Consider the following 18,645-nt stretch of genomic DNA (forward strand, 5'->3'; position numbering starts at 1 on the left):
TATTATTGATATATTTTTACTATGTAGAGGTCATGTGCCATGTCACAAGAATTTCACTGTTCAGAATGACACTGTTATTTGGTGCATTTGATAAACTCTGAACTTGATATTACACACACACTATTTACTTTTCTGTTTCCAATTAATACTCACACAGTCTTGGTCACCAATGTTCTGCCCTGCTAGCACATGTTCTTTTGCTGCTGCTACTCTATTGCTTTTTCCTTGAATATATTCTCATATTCTTCATATACATTCATAAATATGTCTAACTCCAGTGAGAAGAAGTATGGAGCTCGAGACCTTTTTCTCCTGTTGCCATGATGTATCATGTTATCTGCGTTCCATTGATGAGGGCTTTTTATCTCCTCGTGCACATGCTTTACTCAGGGTTAACTTAACTCAGAGTTGACTGAACACATTTTTACCACCTGTTCTGAAACTGTCAAATCTGAGTTTGACAGCTCAGAGTCAGCCAACCCAGAGTTGTGGTTTAAACCCAGAGTATGTTGAATTTGCTTTCTGAAACACCCCCAATATGTTTTTTTACATGAGAAAGATTTAACTAATGGAAACAAACTATCACTATAACCTGATGCCTTTAGGATTATGTTCACACTGGGCCCATGACACGTAAATAATTCCCCCTAATGGTCTCTGACTGATTTGTCTGGCCCTCGCCCAGCTTTTCCTTTCTTGGTGAGGGGGCTTTGGAGGGTGCTCTCAACCAATCGGTAACTATGCGAGGCAAGGCAGGTTTATTTGTATAGCATACACAGGGGTGATTCAAAGTGCTTCACATTATTAGCCCAAAAAAAAACAAAAAAACATCAGGGATACTAGAAATAAACTGATCATAAAAGACAAAGCATGAAAAGAAAACTGCACATTTAAAAAAAACATCACATTTAAGAGGGCTAAAAGGTATTAAGAGAATGTAGCCTAGATTTTAAACTGGTCAATGTTGGAGTAAGATTTTCAGGCAGTTTGTTCCAACCCTGCGCAGCATAACAACTAAACGTTGTCTCAGTATTACGACAATTTATTTCTCCATTCTTGTGTTTCCAACCCTTTGTAGACCATTCCCAATTGTCATTGGACAAATCTGGGGTTTCCCCATCCCTCTATGAGGAGATTGCACTGAGGTATTCACAGACTAGCTCAAAGTGGAGTGTTTCCCTCAGGACACCTGCTGCCAAGTTTAAGACTCTTTGTGAGTGTATCGTGCTGTGCGCATGACTTCCTGGCCCATCCTTTCTTCCTCTCCCTCTTCCCACTCCTTTTCCAAGGTGGTTGGTGTAGCTGTGCTCATTGGGTCTCAGTGGGATCACAGTGCTGGCATATTAGTGGGATCACAGTGCTGGCTTATTAGTGGGATCACAGTGCTGGCATATTAGTGGGATCACAGTGCTGGCTTGTTAGTGGGATCACAGTGCTGGCTTTAGTGGGATCACAGTGCTGGCTTATTAGTGGGATCACAGTGCTGGCTTATTAGTGGGATCACAGTGCTGGCTTATTAGTGGGATCACAGTGCTGGCTTATTAGTGGGATCACAGTGCTGGTTTATTAATGGGATCACAGCACTGGCTTATTTGAGAGATTGTCTGACAGTAGCAGAGTTGTGACAACAGGTGGCAGTGCACACTGCTTCATGTAAATCAAGTTCACTCTCCGGGCATCAGAGATCTGGGGTAGAGTTGCGTGACTTTATAATTTTGGGCATTGTTTTGGGAATCAAGTTGAATTCAGTTCACAATTGTGCGTTCACATACGTTCGAAGGTGGGTAACTTTTTGTTGTTCGCTTTCTTGATTCCATCCCAGTGGCCAGGTTTTTTTCCACTCCTGTGACTCGATATCCTGGTGTAGTTGAAGAATTCAAGCTAAACTCAGCACTGTTTTTTTCTGGGCTGACATTGTTGTCACGTCTTCAAAATCTGTGTGTAGGCCCTTGTCCACTTGCTGTGGAGCCATTGCGGCTAGCTGAACTGTGTATACAGCGGCTTGTGCGGTTTAAACACACTGAAACGCTGGAATAAAATAATGAAAAAATATACCCCAGAAGTCAACTCAAACTGTTGTTTATTATATTTGCAATGTAACAAAAATCATTGGATCACACCTGGTTGGGTCACACATTTATTGTAGAATATGAAACACTGCAATGCAGCAACTCAGATCACAAAACAATAATCATGACCTTTGGACATAATTCATGGGTGAAAGAGTGCATCCCTTTTTAATCCAATCATAACCCTTCTTCAATCGTGTGATTTACTGTTTAGAGACCCCCAAAAGTCATAAAAAAGTACTGCGAAACAAAACCCTAAATTATCTGTTATCACACTTATCGTAAAAACAAATGCTGGGTGTTTAACATGCAGGAACGCAGACACACGTTGTAAAACATAATATCGCCCAGTCAAACAGGAAGTTCCACCCTGTCATAATTAATATGCTGGACACATCCACCAGGGTCAGAAATAAGCCTACACAGGTGTAGGCTGGGTAGTTTATAGCACTGGAGGTGGAGTTACTGTAATTGCATTTTTCCGCAGAAATCTTTGCAAAACAATAAACATTATGTTTAAAACTGCTGAGTGAGATTTGATGTTTTTATGCTCCATCCACTGTTCTTATGGTTTTATTTCTTTTGTATACATTGTGGCACCAACAGACCAGAACAAATCCCTTGTTTGTTGTGAAACTTACTTGGTAATAAAACCCTTGCTGCTTCTGATATGTGAATTTGATTTTAAGGTTTTGTTAACTTACAAAGCATTGCATGGACTTGCTCTTACTTACCTCGCTGAATTGGTCCAGCCATACATACCCACACATAAGATCACGAGATGTCGGGTGTAGGACGACCAACTTGTTATTGCAATTGACAAATAAACCCTTTGAATCCTTGCGGGCATCCTTATTGTACTTTGAATTTCTGAACAAACAGCTGGAGGCCGGGCCTTATCACATTAAGCTCCACTACTGTGGAATGATCTGCTTACTAAGGTTAGAGATGCAGACTCGGACTAAACGTTTAAGTGTCAACTAAAGATTCATTTCTTGAGCGAGATCTATGATTAAGTGTAGTCTGGCCCAGTGTTGTGAAGGTGAAGGGTAAGGCATTGGATTTACAAGCCCCCTTGCTGCCTTTGCCAGGGGGTATCTCATCTCCACTGGGATCTCCATGTTCCTCTCTCCAGTGCCTTTCAGGGGCAGAGTCACTGGCTTACCGTTGTTCTGCATTGTCTTCGGTGGGAGTGAACTCTGCGATGGGAGTTAACTCTGTGGGAGTTTTTCCTAGCAATTGTGAATTTACTCAGTTGTCGCTTTGCTCTTTAGGGTTTCAAGCTTGCAATCTATAAAAGCACTTTGTGACAACAGCTGATGTAAAAAGGGCTTTATAAAATAAATGTGATTCATTGCCATGAAACTCATCCTTTTGAATATCTTTTGAGGCACATTTTCTGGCAGATTATAAGACATTAAATGGAACAATAAGCAAAATTGCTAATTTTTGATTTTTATTGGGAAGCTTTGCACATGTCCATTTACAGACTTGATTTAAATTTTACATTTTAGTCAAATTTATTTAACAAAAAAACTTTTTTCATCTGCAGTTGTCACAAGGTAGGTATATGCAACCTACATTTTTCTTGATTGCTCTTGTTATGAAGGCATATCTGTTTTGTTATTCTATTTCAATCACAATGACTACTTCTTCCCGAATTAGGTTGGAACTATGTGCATTAGGAACCATTAAATTAGCAAGCTACCGTTTCCGTTGGCCGCTTTATTCAGATGGACCTTTCCGGTTGAAATGTTGTTTCGCTACGCTTACTAATTATCTGTTTTTATTTGGCAACTAGAGGGCTAAATTAACTCTACAAATGAATATGTTATTTCATTTGTAAGGGGACTGTCCCCATGATAACTTCCTAACTTGTTAGTTTAAAGTTGTCAATAACTTACTGCATACATGGCTACTACTGTACGAGCAGCTCCACTCCGGATCCTGTGCATTCACGGTTACCGACAGAGCGGCGTCTCGTTTCGTGAGAAGACAGGAGCACTACGGAAGCTCTTAAAGAAGCATGTGGAGCTGGTTTACATGAACGCGCCTCACTTTGTACAACTAACCGGCGATGGTGGGTCATATAGCACTAACCAGTCATCCAGTTGTGATTGTTTCCGGTAATTCGTTGTATTTCATCATGGACTCCTTTTGGAAAAATACATATTTTGTTTACATTAAAAAGTGAACGGTGTATGACCTTGGTTATAAGGCCAACATTTTGTTGTAGTCCTAATCTAGCCAGCTAATGTAGTTTACTTAATCATGGATGTGATATTCAATCCGGTTTGCCGGTTCTGGAATCATTCATGAAGCTACATGGGTAACGGATATAATAATTTACCCTGCGCTCACTCAAACTTGACTTGTTGAATGGGCTTAGACAATTGATACCTTCTCGCTTAAATCTAACTGTTGGAACGTGGCTAATGGGTCTGACAGTGGATAAAGTGATATGAAACTAATGGAGAGCCCTGAAGATTGGTTTAAGAACCATCAGTGTGTGGACAGGGATTGCTTATTTTTAATTAGAGGCTGAATCCAACTTCATCATTGGAATTAGATCATCATTTGCGATGGAGGAAAATATTGATGCGGTTAACGCCTTCATATTGTTTTTGTGCAAATTGATTAAACATCACAAGTGATGGACATACAAGGCTTCTTTACCGTTCTTCTAGCAGCAGGATATTATGCTAGCAGCCCTAACTCAGATTTTGTTTTTTAAAATAAAGGCCTTGATTGAAATATATAAGGCAATATAGTTACCAATCTAGTGTGAACCTTTTATGTTTAATTTTCTGTTCCAATATGGTTCCTGCCTGTTCTTTTTTACAGGCTATATTGTTAACTATGTTGCCGTATACATTTCAATGATGGCTTTTATTGTGATAAAGAAAATCTGAATGCTGGCAGCATAATATCCTGCTGCTAAAATAACACGAATGAAGCCTTGTTTGGCCATCACTCAGCATCACATTACCAAGTGTAATCAAACATCTACTGAACGCACATCTCGTGTGTATTCAATAGCCATTGGAAAATTATATAATTTTTTTTGTTTCCTCTATCCTAAATTTAGATTCAATTTAAGCTTGTGGGCCTGTTTCAGTAAGGATATATTGTTTTGCAATGCAACTTTTTCTGACTATGGCCTTGATTTTCTGTGGTTAGCCCAATAAATCATGAAACAAACGTGGCCATTGTAAAGCCTGCTGAAATAGGCTAATTTAGTACAAGGTTGTACAACACTTTACAGGCAATTCTTATTATAACCCATTCTTAGGTTCCACTGTTTTGTGTATTTAAATAAGACGTGTCTCTCTGACTCTCTCTCTGACTCTCTCTCTCTCTCTCTCTCTCTCTCTCTCTGACTCTACTGTAGGCCAAGGGCAGGAAAATGGGGCGGTTCCCGGAAGTGATGAGTCGCCCAGGGGATGGTGGTTTTCTGACACCCAGGCTCGGAGCTTCGACGCCAGGCAGCAGTGTCAGGCGAGTTTAGGGCTTGAGGAGAGTGTGGAAGCTGTGAGGGTGGCAGTGAGGAGCATGGGACCGTTTGACGGCGTTCTGGGTTTCAGCCAGGGTGCCGCTCTAGTCGCCATGCTCTGTTCTCTACAGGAGCACAATCAAGAACCACATCTCCAATTCCGCTTTGCCATCCTTGTGGCTGGTTTCCGGAGTGCTTGTACAGAACACCAGCAGTTCTATGACGCCCATGCTCCCCTTGTCATCCCGTCCTTGCATGTCTTTGGACTGGAAGACCAAGTCATTCCTGATAGGCTGAGCCGGGAACTCCTACCCATGTTCCAGGAGCCTAGGGTTTTGACTCATCCCGGTGGCCATTTTGTGCCGGCCACCTCGGCACACAGACAGACCTACAAGGAGTTTCTCGAGAGGTTTTAGAAGGGGAAAGAGACGTGTTAACTAGAGGTTCTAGAGTTCGGTGGCTGAATGAGCCACACCTAATCATACATAGAAAACAAGGCACTTATCTGAATGACCTTAGGTCTTCTTGTGTATTCCGAGTTGATGTTAAAACATTTTAATTTAAAGCAGCTGATGTTATACAGTGTTGACTTCCTAAAGTGCTTTTAACTGTTTAAGTATTAGTTTGGAGAAAAACAGCAAGCCACTCTCATGTCACTCAGGGACAGCACTACTGTATCATTCTCAGGGCCTCAAGCTAACGTTGAAATAAATAGCTAAAACCCAACTCTTAAGCAGTTTTGTTTTGAATCCATCACTCTGTGAGTTGTATCTATTCAGCACCTCTTGACAGGGGCGTCGAAGTGGGGGGGGGGGGACATGGGACTGACTACCCATCCCCCAATGCGGGGGGGGCCTTGTAAATCTTGGAAAAACTTTTTTTTTGTTGTTGCAATTTTTGCTTTCTAAGTAATTAGTGTCATAACTACATTTAAATTGGTTGGTTGACTGGAATTTGTATCCCAAACATAGCGGAGGCTCTCTGAGGCCACTCTCACCCCTTACAAAATACACATTGGTTTAGTCAATCCCTGCACCAGGATTCGTCGCAGCTAATTGAGCTGAGTGACTGCTACTATGATTGAGTCATGTCTTTCCCCAAGAAAGGGAAATCTGGGTACCACTAAAGAAAAGGGTAGAGAAAGAATGCTAATTCATTTATTGGTAAAGAAAGGTGAACACAACTGATAGTTTAACAATAGTTAAGTTAATATAAGCACTTGTTTAGATTTAAGGCAGTCAGCCAGGGATCTAGCTTGGTGCATGTTTGCATTGTATACCGTAAATCAGTATCATAAACAAATCAGAATCTTAGGTATAATGTCATATGAAGGGCTGGAAATTAAGTTTGCCTCCCACTCCGCTTGCCTAAGGCGAGTAGTTCACATTTCAGGCGAGTCTAATTTTAGAACCACTCGTCCGTCAACTTTTCAGCGCTGATTTAGTTTTAATATGGGAGGAAAGGCAGGTGCTAGAAATGCTTTCGGTCTGTATGAACGCATGAACATCCAAATTGCTGAGAATATGACTGATTAGGCAGGATTAATGCACGGTTGATTTATAAACAAATATTGTAGCATACATGTTATTTTGTGATATCTAGGATAGGCACTTAATCCTTCACATGTGAATTAATCTCCAATAATGTTTGTTCAATGTAGTTATGCTTTTTTTGTATGCACTATTAAAATAATATTAAAAACTAATTTCTGCATCACACATTGCCTATTTACACCTATTCTTGGGATCCTTCAGTTCACAAAATAGTTCACTTTCTAGTGGATATATAATATTGTGCACCGACTAACTTTACATGAATACTGGGAAAATATTTATAGAAAACATTGGTTAATAGTTAACAGTTACAAAGAGGGCTATTAACATTTCATCCTTGGTATTGGAAATGTTGGTATAACAGCCCAGCTCACTAGTGCTAAAATCTTTAAGATCCACCTCTGGTCATATGTTATTATACAGTATACATCAAAATGACCTAGAAAAAGCATAACATCATGAAACACTTGGCCCTTAGTTTCAGAAACAGCCATCGAGAACAGCGGCACCCCTAGAAATGTTCCATAGTGGTGGCCAGATGGGCTCACTGAAAATCTTGGGGTGACACACCAAAAGCCATAACAACATTTCAGGTCGTATTACATAGGCTAGTTGAAAACGATAACAGTATGAGAGTTAAGAAAAGTTACTTATTTTACAGGTAAAGTTCCTAATGATCTGACATGCATAGAATAATATGGGACAGTTAACATTTTGAGTTACATAACACATTAAAACTGGATTGTTGTGGATCTGTATATACATGTGCTAGGCTAATCATAATCAATAATGTGTATTTTTCATAATAGCTAATTTGAAAGAAAAAATATGCATAGCCAGGCTGGACAGATAGCCAGCAGAAGATGAGAAAAATTAAGGCCAGCCTGGCTATGCATTTGTTGTTTTCTTTCACATTAACTATTATGAACAATATACATTATTGATTTAAAGCTGCACTGGGTAACATTCTAAAAAATAATTTAAACGTGAGAAACAGTGCCCCCAATTCTTCCCTCGGCCCTCTGTTAACTCAGTGGTTCTGGATGCTACAGCTGGCTAGTATAACACAATACCTAGCTTAACAACCTGTATATTAATGCACAAATATTTTTGTCTGTAGAAAGAAAGCATTAACTCCATGTTGAACTTTCATTGGGTAACTAGCCAAGTTAGTTTACCAGCACTGGCTAGATAGCTATTAAAATACGAAGGGAACAATTTGTAAATACTATAATGTGAATAAATGTACCTGTCCAGAAGAAAAAGCGATAAATCAGAGTAAAACATCCATTTCATGTCATTAGTTCTTCAACCTTGGAAATGCTGCTGAACCAGCGATTGTATCAGGGTGGCCTTGGCGGCGTCCGTGACAGTGAGTGGAGCAGTGGCAGGTCCTCATCATCTCCTGATGGTGGTACTGAGGATGTGAGACTATATACTGGCTACTAAAAGTTATTCAGTTTCAACTGAAAGAAGCTTAGCAACACTAACATCAAGTTGCCTGTTGTACTGAATGCTGGGCTATAAGAGGCTAATTTCAATCTAGGATTGACAACACTTTATGAGTCATGCTTGTAGAGGGATCTGTCCTTGCAGCAGATAGTGATAAAAGATGATGAAAGGGAAAAGAGCGAGGAAAGATTCAAACTGTGCAGACTTAAGCACATATCACATATTAATATTACTTGTTTAAATTTGATGTGAACAGTTCATTAGTGACTACCCGGCGCTATGACTTTTCCGGAGGAGGAAATTGCCACCTCTTTAGCAGCGCCCCTGCCTCTTGATACAACACTTCAATTTAACCGAGATGTGTTCGTTGATGCAATCCTGACTACTTCCGCTGCAGTACCAACAGTAGCCACAAGAGGTCAGAATCACCTTTTTTGCTGTACACTAGAATTACATTCAGAATTGCACCCGGTGTAATCAATATGCATATAACGGCAGTCACATGGGTGGTGAGCTTAGAAGGTAAGGAGATATAACAGTTGTTCTATAGGTTTGCTATAGGACAGCTAGTGACCCCATGTGCGCACTGTTCAGTGCAGTTACAGCGTGCACGAGGGAGATCCGAAGGGGATGAAGTGGGGATGGCGGGCACCAGGCTGGCCCAGGCTTTTTGGGGGCCCCAGATGAGATTTGTTCAAGGCAGGCCACCACCAGAAGGCAAAATATCTTTGTTGATGGTGGAGAGAAAAGATTACTGGCCCTGAGTACCAGGTCATAATTAAGTTAAAATTGCTAGTATGGTAAAAAAAAATATATCTATATATGTTTGTTGATATAGAAATAAGAAGTTTGACTATGACTGATAAATTACGATTGATTGGGACATGTTTTGTTTTTTCAGCTGCTGCAAGATCCACTGGTGTCCCATCTTAGTGACCACTGTGACCATGTACTTCTACCTGATGTTCTGGGAGATGTGACTTCTTAGTGACCACTGTGACCATGTACTTCTTCTACCTGATGTTCTGGGAGATTTGACTTCTTAGTGACCACTGTGACCATGTACTTCTACCTGATATTCTGGGAGATGTGACCACTGTGACCATGTACTTCTACCTGATGTTCTGGGAGATGTGACATCTTAGTGACCACTGTGACCATGTACTTCTTCTACCTGATGTTCTGGGAGATGTGACTTCTTAGTGACCACTGTGACCATGTACTTCTACCTGATATTCTGGGAGATGTGACTTCTTAGTGACCACTGTGACCATGTCCTTCAACCTTACGTTCTGGGAGATGATGGACCATTGAAACATTAATGATTCAGCCTAACTAACAACTAAGTCCTTAATCTTGAAAGAGAGGTGGTAGACATTTCACTGTCCCAGTACTTGCAGAGAGCACTGCATGATAATTTATTTTAATGTATTAGTGGGTACAAAGCTGACCTTTGATTAAACCTGAAAAAATATGTTATTAGTGTCCCTAAAAGGCATTTACCTTTTTGTGTTAGGGCTATGGTTGAAGTTACAGTTTGTGTTAGGTATGTGAATAAAGGTTTCAGTTACAGTTATTTTTTGTTATGATAAAAATAAGAACTTTATATAGCTGAATTAGAATGTGTGTGTGTGTGTGGGGGGGGGGGGGGGGGGGGGGGTAAGGCAAGGACTCTGTGTTCCTTGGTACTGGAGGACTGAACGTGTTGGACTTGCTCTCATCCTGATTGCTTCCAGATGGGTTGAGAATATCAATCCGTTCTCTCTCCCCCTCCGTCCTCCCCTTTCATTTTTATTCCTTTTCTTTCCCCCTCCCTTCTCCCCTTTCATTTTTATTCCTTTTCTCTCCCCCTCCCTTCTCCCCTTTCATTTTTATTCCTTTTCTTTCCCCCTCCCTTCTCCCCTTTCATTTTTATTCCTTTTCTCTCCCCCTCCCTTCTCCCCTTTCATTTTTATTCCTTTTCTTTCCCCCTCCCTTCTCCCCTTTCATTTTTATTCCTTTTCTCTTTCCCTATCACGCTTTCATCTCTCAATGTTCCGGAAGACTCTCCCTCCTCTCCCTCTTTCCCCCTCAGCCCTTCCCTTTTCCCTTCCTTCTGTCTCTCTCCCTCCCCTCACTCTAATCTGTGTGGGTCTGTAACATGCATGATGGTTTCATGAAGGAATGTAAACACTCTGTGCTATGGAATTCTGTTTGCTCCGTAATGGTGTTGTATCCACATTGGTATGTTCTGTGTGTGAGATCCCGGTCTGTGTGTGAGAACCCAGTCTGTGTGAGATCCCGGTCTGTGTGTGAGATCCCTGTCTGTGTGTGAGATCCCGGTCTGTGTGTGAGATCCCGGTCTGTGTGTGAGATCCCTGTCTGTGTGTGAGATCCCTGTCTGTGTGTGAGATCCCGGTCTGTGTGAGAGATCCCGGTCTGTGTGAGAGATCCCGGTCTGTGTGAGAGATCCCGGTCTGTGTGTGAGATCCCAGTCTGTGTGTGAGATCCCAGTTTTTGTGTACCAGAGCAGAAGTGTGTCTATAATCAGAAGTACCGTCAAAATAGTAAAGCCTGACAAATCAGTCCCAAAAAATTGATGGGGCAGACTTGTGGTTAGGTTTTGGTCAAAACTTAAAACACATTAACAGGGAGCTGCGCCACAAAACACAGATATCTGCTGTGCTTCTGAAGACAAGATATCTGCCATCCTGCTGAAGAAAAGCTGCAGCAACACTGAGATTGACCTGGAATCACCACAACCACCACACAGCCCTGGCTGCACCACAACTACAGTTAGACGTCATCTCAAACATTCTTCCGTAAACATAACCGGCTCACATCCCTACATAGACATACCTCACTCACATCACCCTATAGACATACCTCACTCACATCAGCCTATAGACATACCTCACTCACATCACCCTATAGACATACCTTACTCACATCAGCCTATAGACATACCTCACTCACATCAGCCTATAGACATACCTCACTCACATCACCCTATAGACATACCTCACTCACATCAGCCTATGGACATACCTCACTCACATCAGCCTATAGACATACCTCACTCACATCCCTACATAGACATACCTCACTCACATCCCTACATAGACATACCTCACTCACATCACCCTATAGACATACCTCACTCACATCACCCTATAGACATACCTCACTCACATCAGCCTATAGACATACCTCACTCACATCAGCCTATAGACATACCTCACTATATACATACCCCACTCACATCACCCTGCAGACACACTCCACTATATACAGTGAGGGGGAAAAAATATTTGATCCCCTGCTGATTTTGTACATTTGCCCACTGACAAAGAAATGATCAGACTATAATGTTAATGGTAGGTTTGTTTGAACACTCCCTTTAAGTGTGTGCTCCTAATCTCAGTTCTTAACCTGTATAAAAGACACCTGGGAGCCAGAAATCTTTTTGATTGAGAGGGGATCAAATACTTATTTCACTTATTAAAATGCAAATTTATTTATAACATTTATAAAAATTTTGACATGCGTTTTTCTGGATTGTTTTGTTGTTATTCTGTCTCTCACTGTCCAAATAAACCTACCATTAAAATGATACCCCACTCATACCATACCCCACTCACATCACCCTATAGACATACCCCATTATCAACATATCCTACTCACATCCCTCTATAGAGATTTTTTGAGTGAATTTTGTGAGTAGACCATGCTTATCCCAAAACGTAATGTGTTTGTCTATTTTCTTCAATATGTCAAACTAGCATTATAGAACGAGCAGTGCTTTGCAAAATAAAAACTGCTATACGAACACCACAGTGGGCATGTGAGGTGAGGTTTAACCTTTGCGTTCTGAGCCTTTGATCCAAAAAAATATATATAATAATCTAAATACCTTTCCAGACCAACAAAGAAAGAAGAATGTTCAGCTGTGCAGCTATTTTTCGGATATTGCCCAGTTTTTTTATGTTCATTAACTTTTGTCTCATTTTGTGTTCTCTGACGTTCCTCATGTTGATAATTGCATATTATGGGTGTTTGGGTTTTTATACCCTAATGAAACGGGTGGATGAACAGTTAGGAATGCCTAATGACTCAGTTGATCTTGAATAAAAAATGTAGATATTTGGTCCATAAGAACTTCTAGGGGTGCAAATATTTTTTTGTTTGTTGAGAAAATATGTCTGAATTAAATGAGTTTTAATACAATAAAAAAAAATTTTCTCTGAGCAATTTTACCATGTGAAACGCCACGAATACAAGGACATTCATACTTGACCTAAATAACCGCTGATGAGATTGATGGTGTGTCTGTTTGTGTGTATATGCACTCTAAACTCAGGAAGAGGGGGCAGCTGAGGGTTGTGTTTATTTTTCAGAGTGGAAGTAATAAACTAACTCATCACAATCTCTTTCTCCCTCTTGTACAGCATCTCTTTCTCTACATCGCTGTCTTTATATATTGCTGTCTCTCTCTCCCTGTTAATCTCTTTCTGTCTGTCTCTCTCTCCCTGTTAATCTCTTTGTCTGTCTCTCTCTCCCTCTCTGTCCACCATTCTCTCTCTTTCTCTCTACATCTGTCTCAGTCTCTTTTCCTCTCTTATTCTCGCCATCTCTGACCTCTACAACCATCCAGTTATCATCAGGATATATACATTATTTAGCCAATGTCTCTGTTTATCTCTACATATGTCTTTCTGCAGAGCGGCTGTCTTTCTATGTCAGGTATTTTCTTTGTCTGTTTCTGTCTGCCTGCCTGTCTGTCAGCCTGCCTGTCTTCTTTCCATCTCTCTTTCCGTCTCCTGTCCTTCCTTTTGTCCCTTCTGCCCCTCCTAGACCGTAGCGTGCACACACACACACACACACACACACACACACATACACATGGTTTTGATAACTAGGGAGGGCAGGGAGTGAGAGCAAAAGGGAAACAGAAAAAGAATAACAGTCAGTGTTGCCAGTAAGTTTTACAACAGAACTATGACTCTCTGTTCTGGAATCTGTTCCTCTTCTGTTACACAACAACCGAGAAATAAAGGAATGAGGGAGGGAGGTGGTTTCTCCTTCCCCTCTATTTGTCTCTCTTTCTCTCTCCTTGGTATGGGTCTCCCTGTCTGTCTCTGTCTGTATAAAGGTTCTGGGACAGGGGCCGCCGACCAGGATCTGAGAGCGCTGAGCAGTGAGGGACAGAGGGGGTAGGTGTGTCACCAACAGGCTGCATTTGGATTCTAGAAGCCTTGTTGTCATAGGAGACTCGACTGGGGGAGGAGCTTAAGAGATTGTATATAAAAGAGGCCCTATAACTTCAAACTGCCTGGTCACCCGTTAAACTAAAGCTCAGGACAGTAACTTCTGCTGATACCACTGAACCAACTAACGTGTCACTGTCTCTACTGCCAGATTGCCTCCATGGGTTACTGTCTCTACTACCAGACTGCCTCCGCGTGTTACTGTCTCTACTACCAGACTGCCTCCGTGTGTTACTGTCTCTACTGCCAGACTGCCTCAGCGTGTTACTGTCTCTACTACCAGACTGCCTCCGTGTGTTACTGTCTCTACTACCAGACTGCCTCCGCGTGTTACTGTCTCTACTACCAGACTGCCTCCGTGTGTTACTGTCTCTACTGCCAGACTGCCTCAGCGTGTTACTGTCTCTACTGCCAGACTGCCTCAGCGTGTTACTGTCTCTACTGCCAGACTGCCTCCGTGTGTTACTGTCTCTACTGCCAGACTGCCTCAGCGTGTTACTGTCTCTACTGCCAGACTGCCTCCGTGTGTTACTGTCTCTACGGCCAGACTGCCTCAGCGTGTTACTGTCTCTACCGCCAGATGGCCTCCATGCACGTGTGTATTTTACCTCCTGACCTCAACCAAAGCATCAGTTCATCTTTATTTCTGCTGCCAGCTTCTTCATCATCCTCAACATTTTGTGAGAAGAGGCTGTCGGATTGGGATTTTCCTTGTCTCCTCCAGGAAGGTGGATTAAATGGGATCAGTGCTCTGCATTAGTGTTGTGTGTAAGTTCTGGAATGTCACACGTTTCCCCTTGCCTGTGCGTGCGTGCGTGTGTGCGTGCGTGCATGCGTGCGAACACATATGTTGTGCGTGCGTGGGTGGGTTCATTCCAGCATATGTCTGTGTAACCATTATGCTGGTTGAGGTGACTGTTATGTTTTGACAGGTATAGCTTCTATCCAAAAGACTTGGTTGACTGCAGTATCTTGTCCTTGTGTTTTTGTGTTTGTGTGCGTGTGCGCCACCATTAGTCTGTGCGTTTTGCTTGGCTACGTTTTTATGAAAGGACAGCACTGACATCATCGTGTGACATCACTCTGTTGACAAACAAAGACAGAGGGGGTGACGAACAAAGAAAGACGGGTGACGAGATGAAAGCAGCCGACGGTCAGACAGTCAGGGTCAGGTTCCTCGGAAACCAAATGTGGTGGAGAGTGGTCCCGCTGAATCTCTCCGACTGTCTTGTTTTTGGTGGGATGTGTTTGAAACTGTTTCTCTACAGTGGTGATCACTAGTAATAACATGCCTGAATGCCCCCAGCTGCTCGCATGTTGCTCCTCTGAGTCTGTACAGGTGTGATTTGTGATGAAGAATATTCTCTCCCCTCACTCTTCTCTCTTACTCCCTCTTCTCTCCACTCTACTCCTTGCTTGTGGACAATGTGGCGGATTTGAAGGAAAGCCATGTTGTGTGTTATCATTTATTATTGCTACCTAAAAGGTGTGTTATAATTTATTATTGCTACCTAAAAGGTGTGTTATAATTTATTATAGCTACCTAAAAGGTGGGTTATCATTTATTATTACGATCTATATTAGTGTTGTTTATTATTACGGTCTATGTAATGCTATTTATTACCTGTCATTCTTTATTCATCCTTCCTTTCTAACCTCCCACTCTCAGGTCAGAAGATGGGTGTGAGGCGAGGGCAGAGGGCGGGCCACGAGACCGCTGTATGAGGTCATCGGCTGGCGTCCATGTTTTTTAAGGGGCCTAAAGCGGTCAAAGCTGCTGGCAGGCATAGCTCTGTGGTTTGGCCATCCTCATAGGTGCCTGTCTGACTCACACACATCACACTGTAAATATTAGTCATCATCCGGAGAGGATGGAAGGAAGGAATGCATGATGGGGGAAGGTGGGGGGGGGGGCTGATGAGGTTTTCTGGGGGGGGGGTGGGTTGATGTGTAGAAGCAAGTGTGGAGGAGGCTGGTGTCTGACTAAATTGACATGTTTGTGTAACACTGTTCTAAGGCAACCACTGTGTAGTTCACACCCAAGCTATTATCAAGTGTGTGTGCTAAAAGTGTGTGCGTGTAAGAAAACGTGTGACTCATTTATTCTGCTTCTCAATCTCTCTCGGCCTTGGACAGTAAGAGTTTATGTGCTGCGTTCTCAATCAGCATGTGACCTCTTACAGTACAGGGATGAGAGGACGCTCCTTCCCTCTCCATCTCTCTGTCCCTTCATCTGTCCTGTGTCACCGCTGTGAATACGCAGCGTCGCCGAAGCCCCACGTAAGAAACTGACAAAATATCTGCAACACACATCGGCCACCGAAATCAACAGTCTTTTGATGAGTCTGTTGCGCCGTGCTTTACTCCCCCTTCCTCTTTACTCCCCCTTCCTCTTTACTCCCCCTTCCTCTTTACTCCCCCTTCCTCTTTACTCCCCCTTCCTCTTTACTCCCCCTTCCTCTATCAACAGTGAGGTTCTCTATCTTCCTATGGCATAAGAGATGTGTGACTCTTTCTACCTGAGACACTGTGTATCTAAGGGCTACAGGCTCCACACAGCTCCAACACAGCTCCAACATGCTCCACACAGCTCCCACACACTCCACACAGCTCCAACACGCTCCCACACACTCCACACAACTCCCACACACTCCACACAGCTCCCACACACTCCACACAGCTCCCACACACTCCACACAGCTCCCACACGGCCCCACACAGCTCCCACACACTCGACACAGCTCCAACACGCTCCCACACACTCCACACAGCTCCCACACACTCCACACAGCTCCCACACGCTCCCACACGGCTCCCACACACTCCACACGGCTCCCACCCACTCCACACGTCTCCCACCCACTCTACACGGCCCCACATGCTCCACACATCTCCACTCGCCCAGCACAGCCCCATACGCTCCACCCGACCCCATAGGCCCCTCAAGGCTCGACACGCGAACATAGCTGCAGGGCCCTTACCCTTCACGAGTGCTGCATGTGTAACTATCTGTTGTCTTGTACCTTTGTGTCTTCGCCAGGTCGTTTACCTGGTAAAACGCAGCTGAAATAAAGAATAATACATGCAGGTTCCCACGTCCAGATGTGGAGTCCAATGACACTCGCTTGCCTGTAGGGGGCGGCAGAGACTCGCACATTTCAAGCCAGCATCATCGCTGGAACTAAATGTGTTGCACTCCATACACGATTCTCCTTGCCAACTCTCTCTGCTTACCCCCGAACCCATTGGAGGAGGGGTGGGACTTCTGGATTTCTTCCCCAATAAGGCGAGGAGAACAGGGGATGACGAATATGCAGTTGATATCGAGATGTTTTTGATGATTTAGACTTTTAAATCAGCTAAATAGTGAGTTTGATTTACATCAATGCCAGTATTAGTTCATATAGCAGCTAGTTTAAGAAAATTAAAGTGCTCATTGCGATCACTCATTGTGCATTGACCATAATCACAAGTATATAAAATTTGATTTTCAAATATCAAAATATGAAAACATTGCTACGTATTCATTCAGTGATCACTGAACTATCTTTATATAGCAATTTAGCCATTGTGTTGCATAGAGAGAGAGGCAAAGAAAGACAAACAGGGAGAGAAATAGGAATGGGGGGGTGGGAGACATTGGAGAGAGAGAATGAAGAGAGGGAGAGAGAGATTGTAGAAAGAGCGCACAGAGGGAGTGATAAGACCTGTACGAGGGAAAGTTGTGACCACAGGGAGTTCCTGTCTTTGAAGCTTTGAAGTGGATCATCATGCTGTGCTTCGACTGATACCCAGGCCCTGGTACAGGAGCCCTGCCTGAACGACACACACACACATGCACAAGCTATGCACAATGTGGAGAGACTTTCGATTAATAATAAATTGTGGTCATTTTGGTTGGAATCTATTTTATTAACCTGTAAACTAAAAGAAAAATCAACACCTTTGCCAATAAAACTGAGATATAGGTAGGCTTATGTGATTGTCCTGAATCTGTTTAATAATCAACAGCTGTGTATCTTCACAGTTATGTTTGATCTTAAACTATATAATCAACTTTGTTGAAGTGTCCCTTTGACCTACTTAGAGAGACTGCAGCAGGCAGCATGTGCCTAACCCGAAAAGGTCTATGTGTGTGGGTGTGTGTGTGTCAGAGGGCTGTGCTGATATCTGGTTTGCTTACCTACAAAAACCTGCCAACTTTGCTGTCGTCACTCTCACACACACACACACACACACACACACACTACTGTCTTTATTTCCCTCTTTTCTCTGATCCCGCTCTTTATTGTCTTTCGCTGTTGCTGTGACGCATGCCTCCTAACGACCATGGCTGTAGACTGTTACCATGGTCCTGTCTCTAGAGTAACAATCTAAAGCCACGGTCGCCATGGAGACTGCAGGGAGAAGGAGGAGCGGGGGTTGTCATGGTAACTGGAAGTGAAGTCCGATTGGCTTGTGGGTTGAAGCGATGCAACGCACATCAGCGCAGGACTCTCCCATAGTGTAGACCCATTTAAACAGGCTAGCTCACACACAGACACACGCACGGGATAGAAAGGGAGGAAAAAGATGGAGGCTGTGGGAGAAAGAGAGAGGACGAGGGGGAGAATGTGAGGGAGAGCGAGAAGGAGAGAAGGTGATGGGGAGAGAGCGAGCGAGGGAGGGAGGCGCAGAGATTCAGAGACAGAGGGCTATATTCACTTACGTGTATATTGTAAATAAATACATGGCTCAAACATTGTCATTACAGTATGAATTCTGTCCCTGGTTCTTCCAGAATGTTTCCACAGCGTCACTTCCTGGGCAGGTAGTGTCTCCACGACGAGTTG

The 18,645-nt window shown here is 42.9% G+C and overlaps 1 protein-coding gene and 1 long non-coding RNA gene across 3 annotated transcripts; both read left to right on the forward strand.

Moving 5' to 3' along the window:
* Window positions 1–3,771: 3,771 nt before the first annotated feature.
* Window positions 3,772–6,288, forward strand: ovca2 (OVCA2 serine hydrolase domain containing). Of its 2 annotated transcripts, none has more exons than XM_010905426.5 (2): window positions 3,772–4,149; window positions 5,461–6,288. In XM_010905426.5, the coding sequence occupies exons 1-2, from the start codon at window positions 3,981–3,983 to the stop codon at window positions 5,976–5,978; spliced, it is 687 nt and encodes a 228-aa protein (XP_010903728.1). In that variant the 5' UTR covers window positions 3,772–3,980; the 3' UTR covers window positions 5,979–6,288. The 2 variants fall into 2 exon arrangements, with proteins under 2 accessions (XP_010903728.1, XP_019903386.1); XM_020047827.3 differs by having other exon boundaries at window positions 4,108–4,195.
* A 6,858-nt stretch (window positions 6,289–13,146) lies between these two features.
* Window positions 13,147–16,435, forward strand: LOC105031155. Its single transcript, XR_829673.5, has 3 exons — window positions 13,147–14,581; window positions 15,483–15,628; window positions 15,950–16,435. It is a non-coding gene; the product is annotated as an uncharacterized LOC105031155 (long non-coding RNA).
* Window positions 16,436–18,645: the final 2,210 nt, after the last annotated feature.

The sequence above is a fragment of the Esox lucius genome, chromosome 7, assembly GCF_011004845.1.
Source record: "Esox lucius isolate fEsoLuc1 chromosome 7, fEsoLuc1.pri, whole genome shotgun sequence".
NCBI lineage: Eukaryota > Metazoa > Chordata > Actinopteri > Esociformes > Esocidae > Esox > Esox lucius.

Bases quoted from the DNA above. Each gene is read 5' to 3' on its own strand.
- ovca2 (XM_010905426.5), top strand. From the start codon at position 3,981: ATGGCTACTACTGTACGAGCAGCTCCACTCCGGATCCTGTGCATTCAC. The intron at 4,150-5,460 runs GTGGGTCATATA...ACTCTACTGTAG, and splicing joins TGTACAACTAACCGGCGATG to GCCAAGGGCAGGAAAATGGG.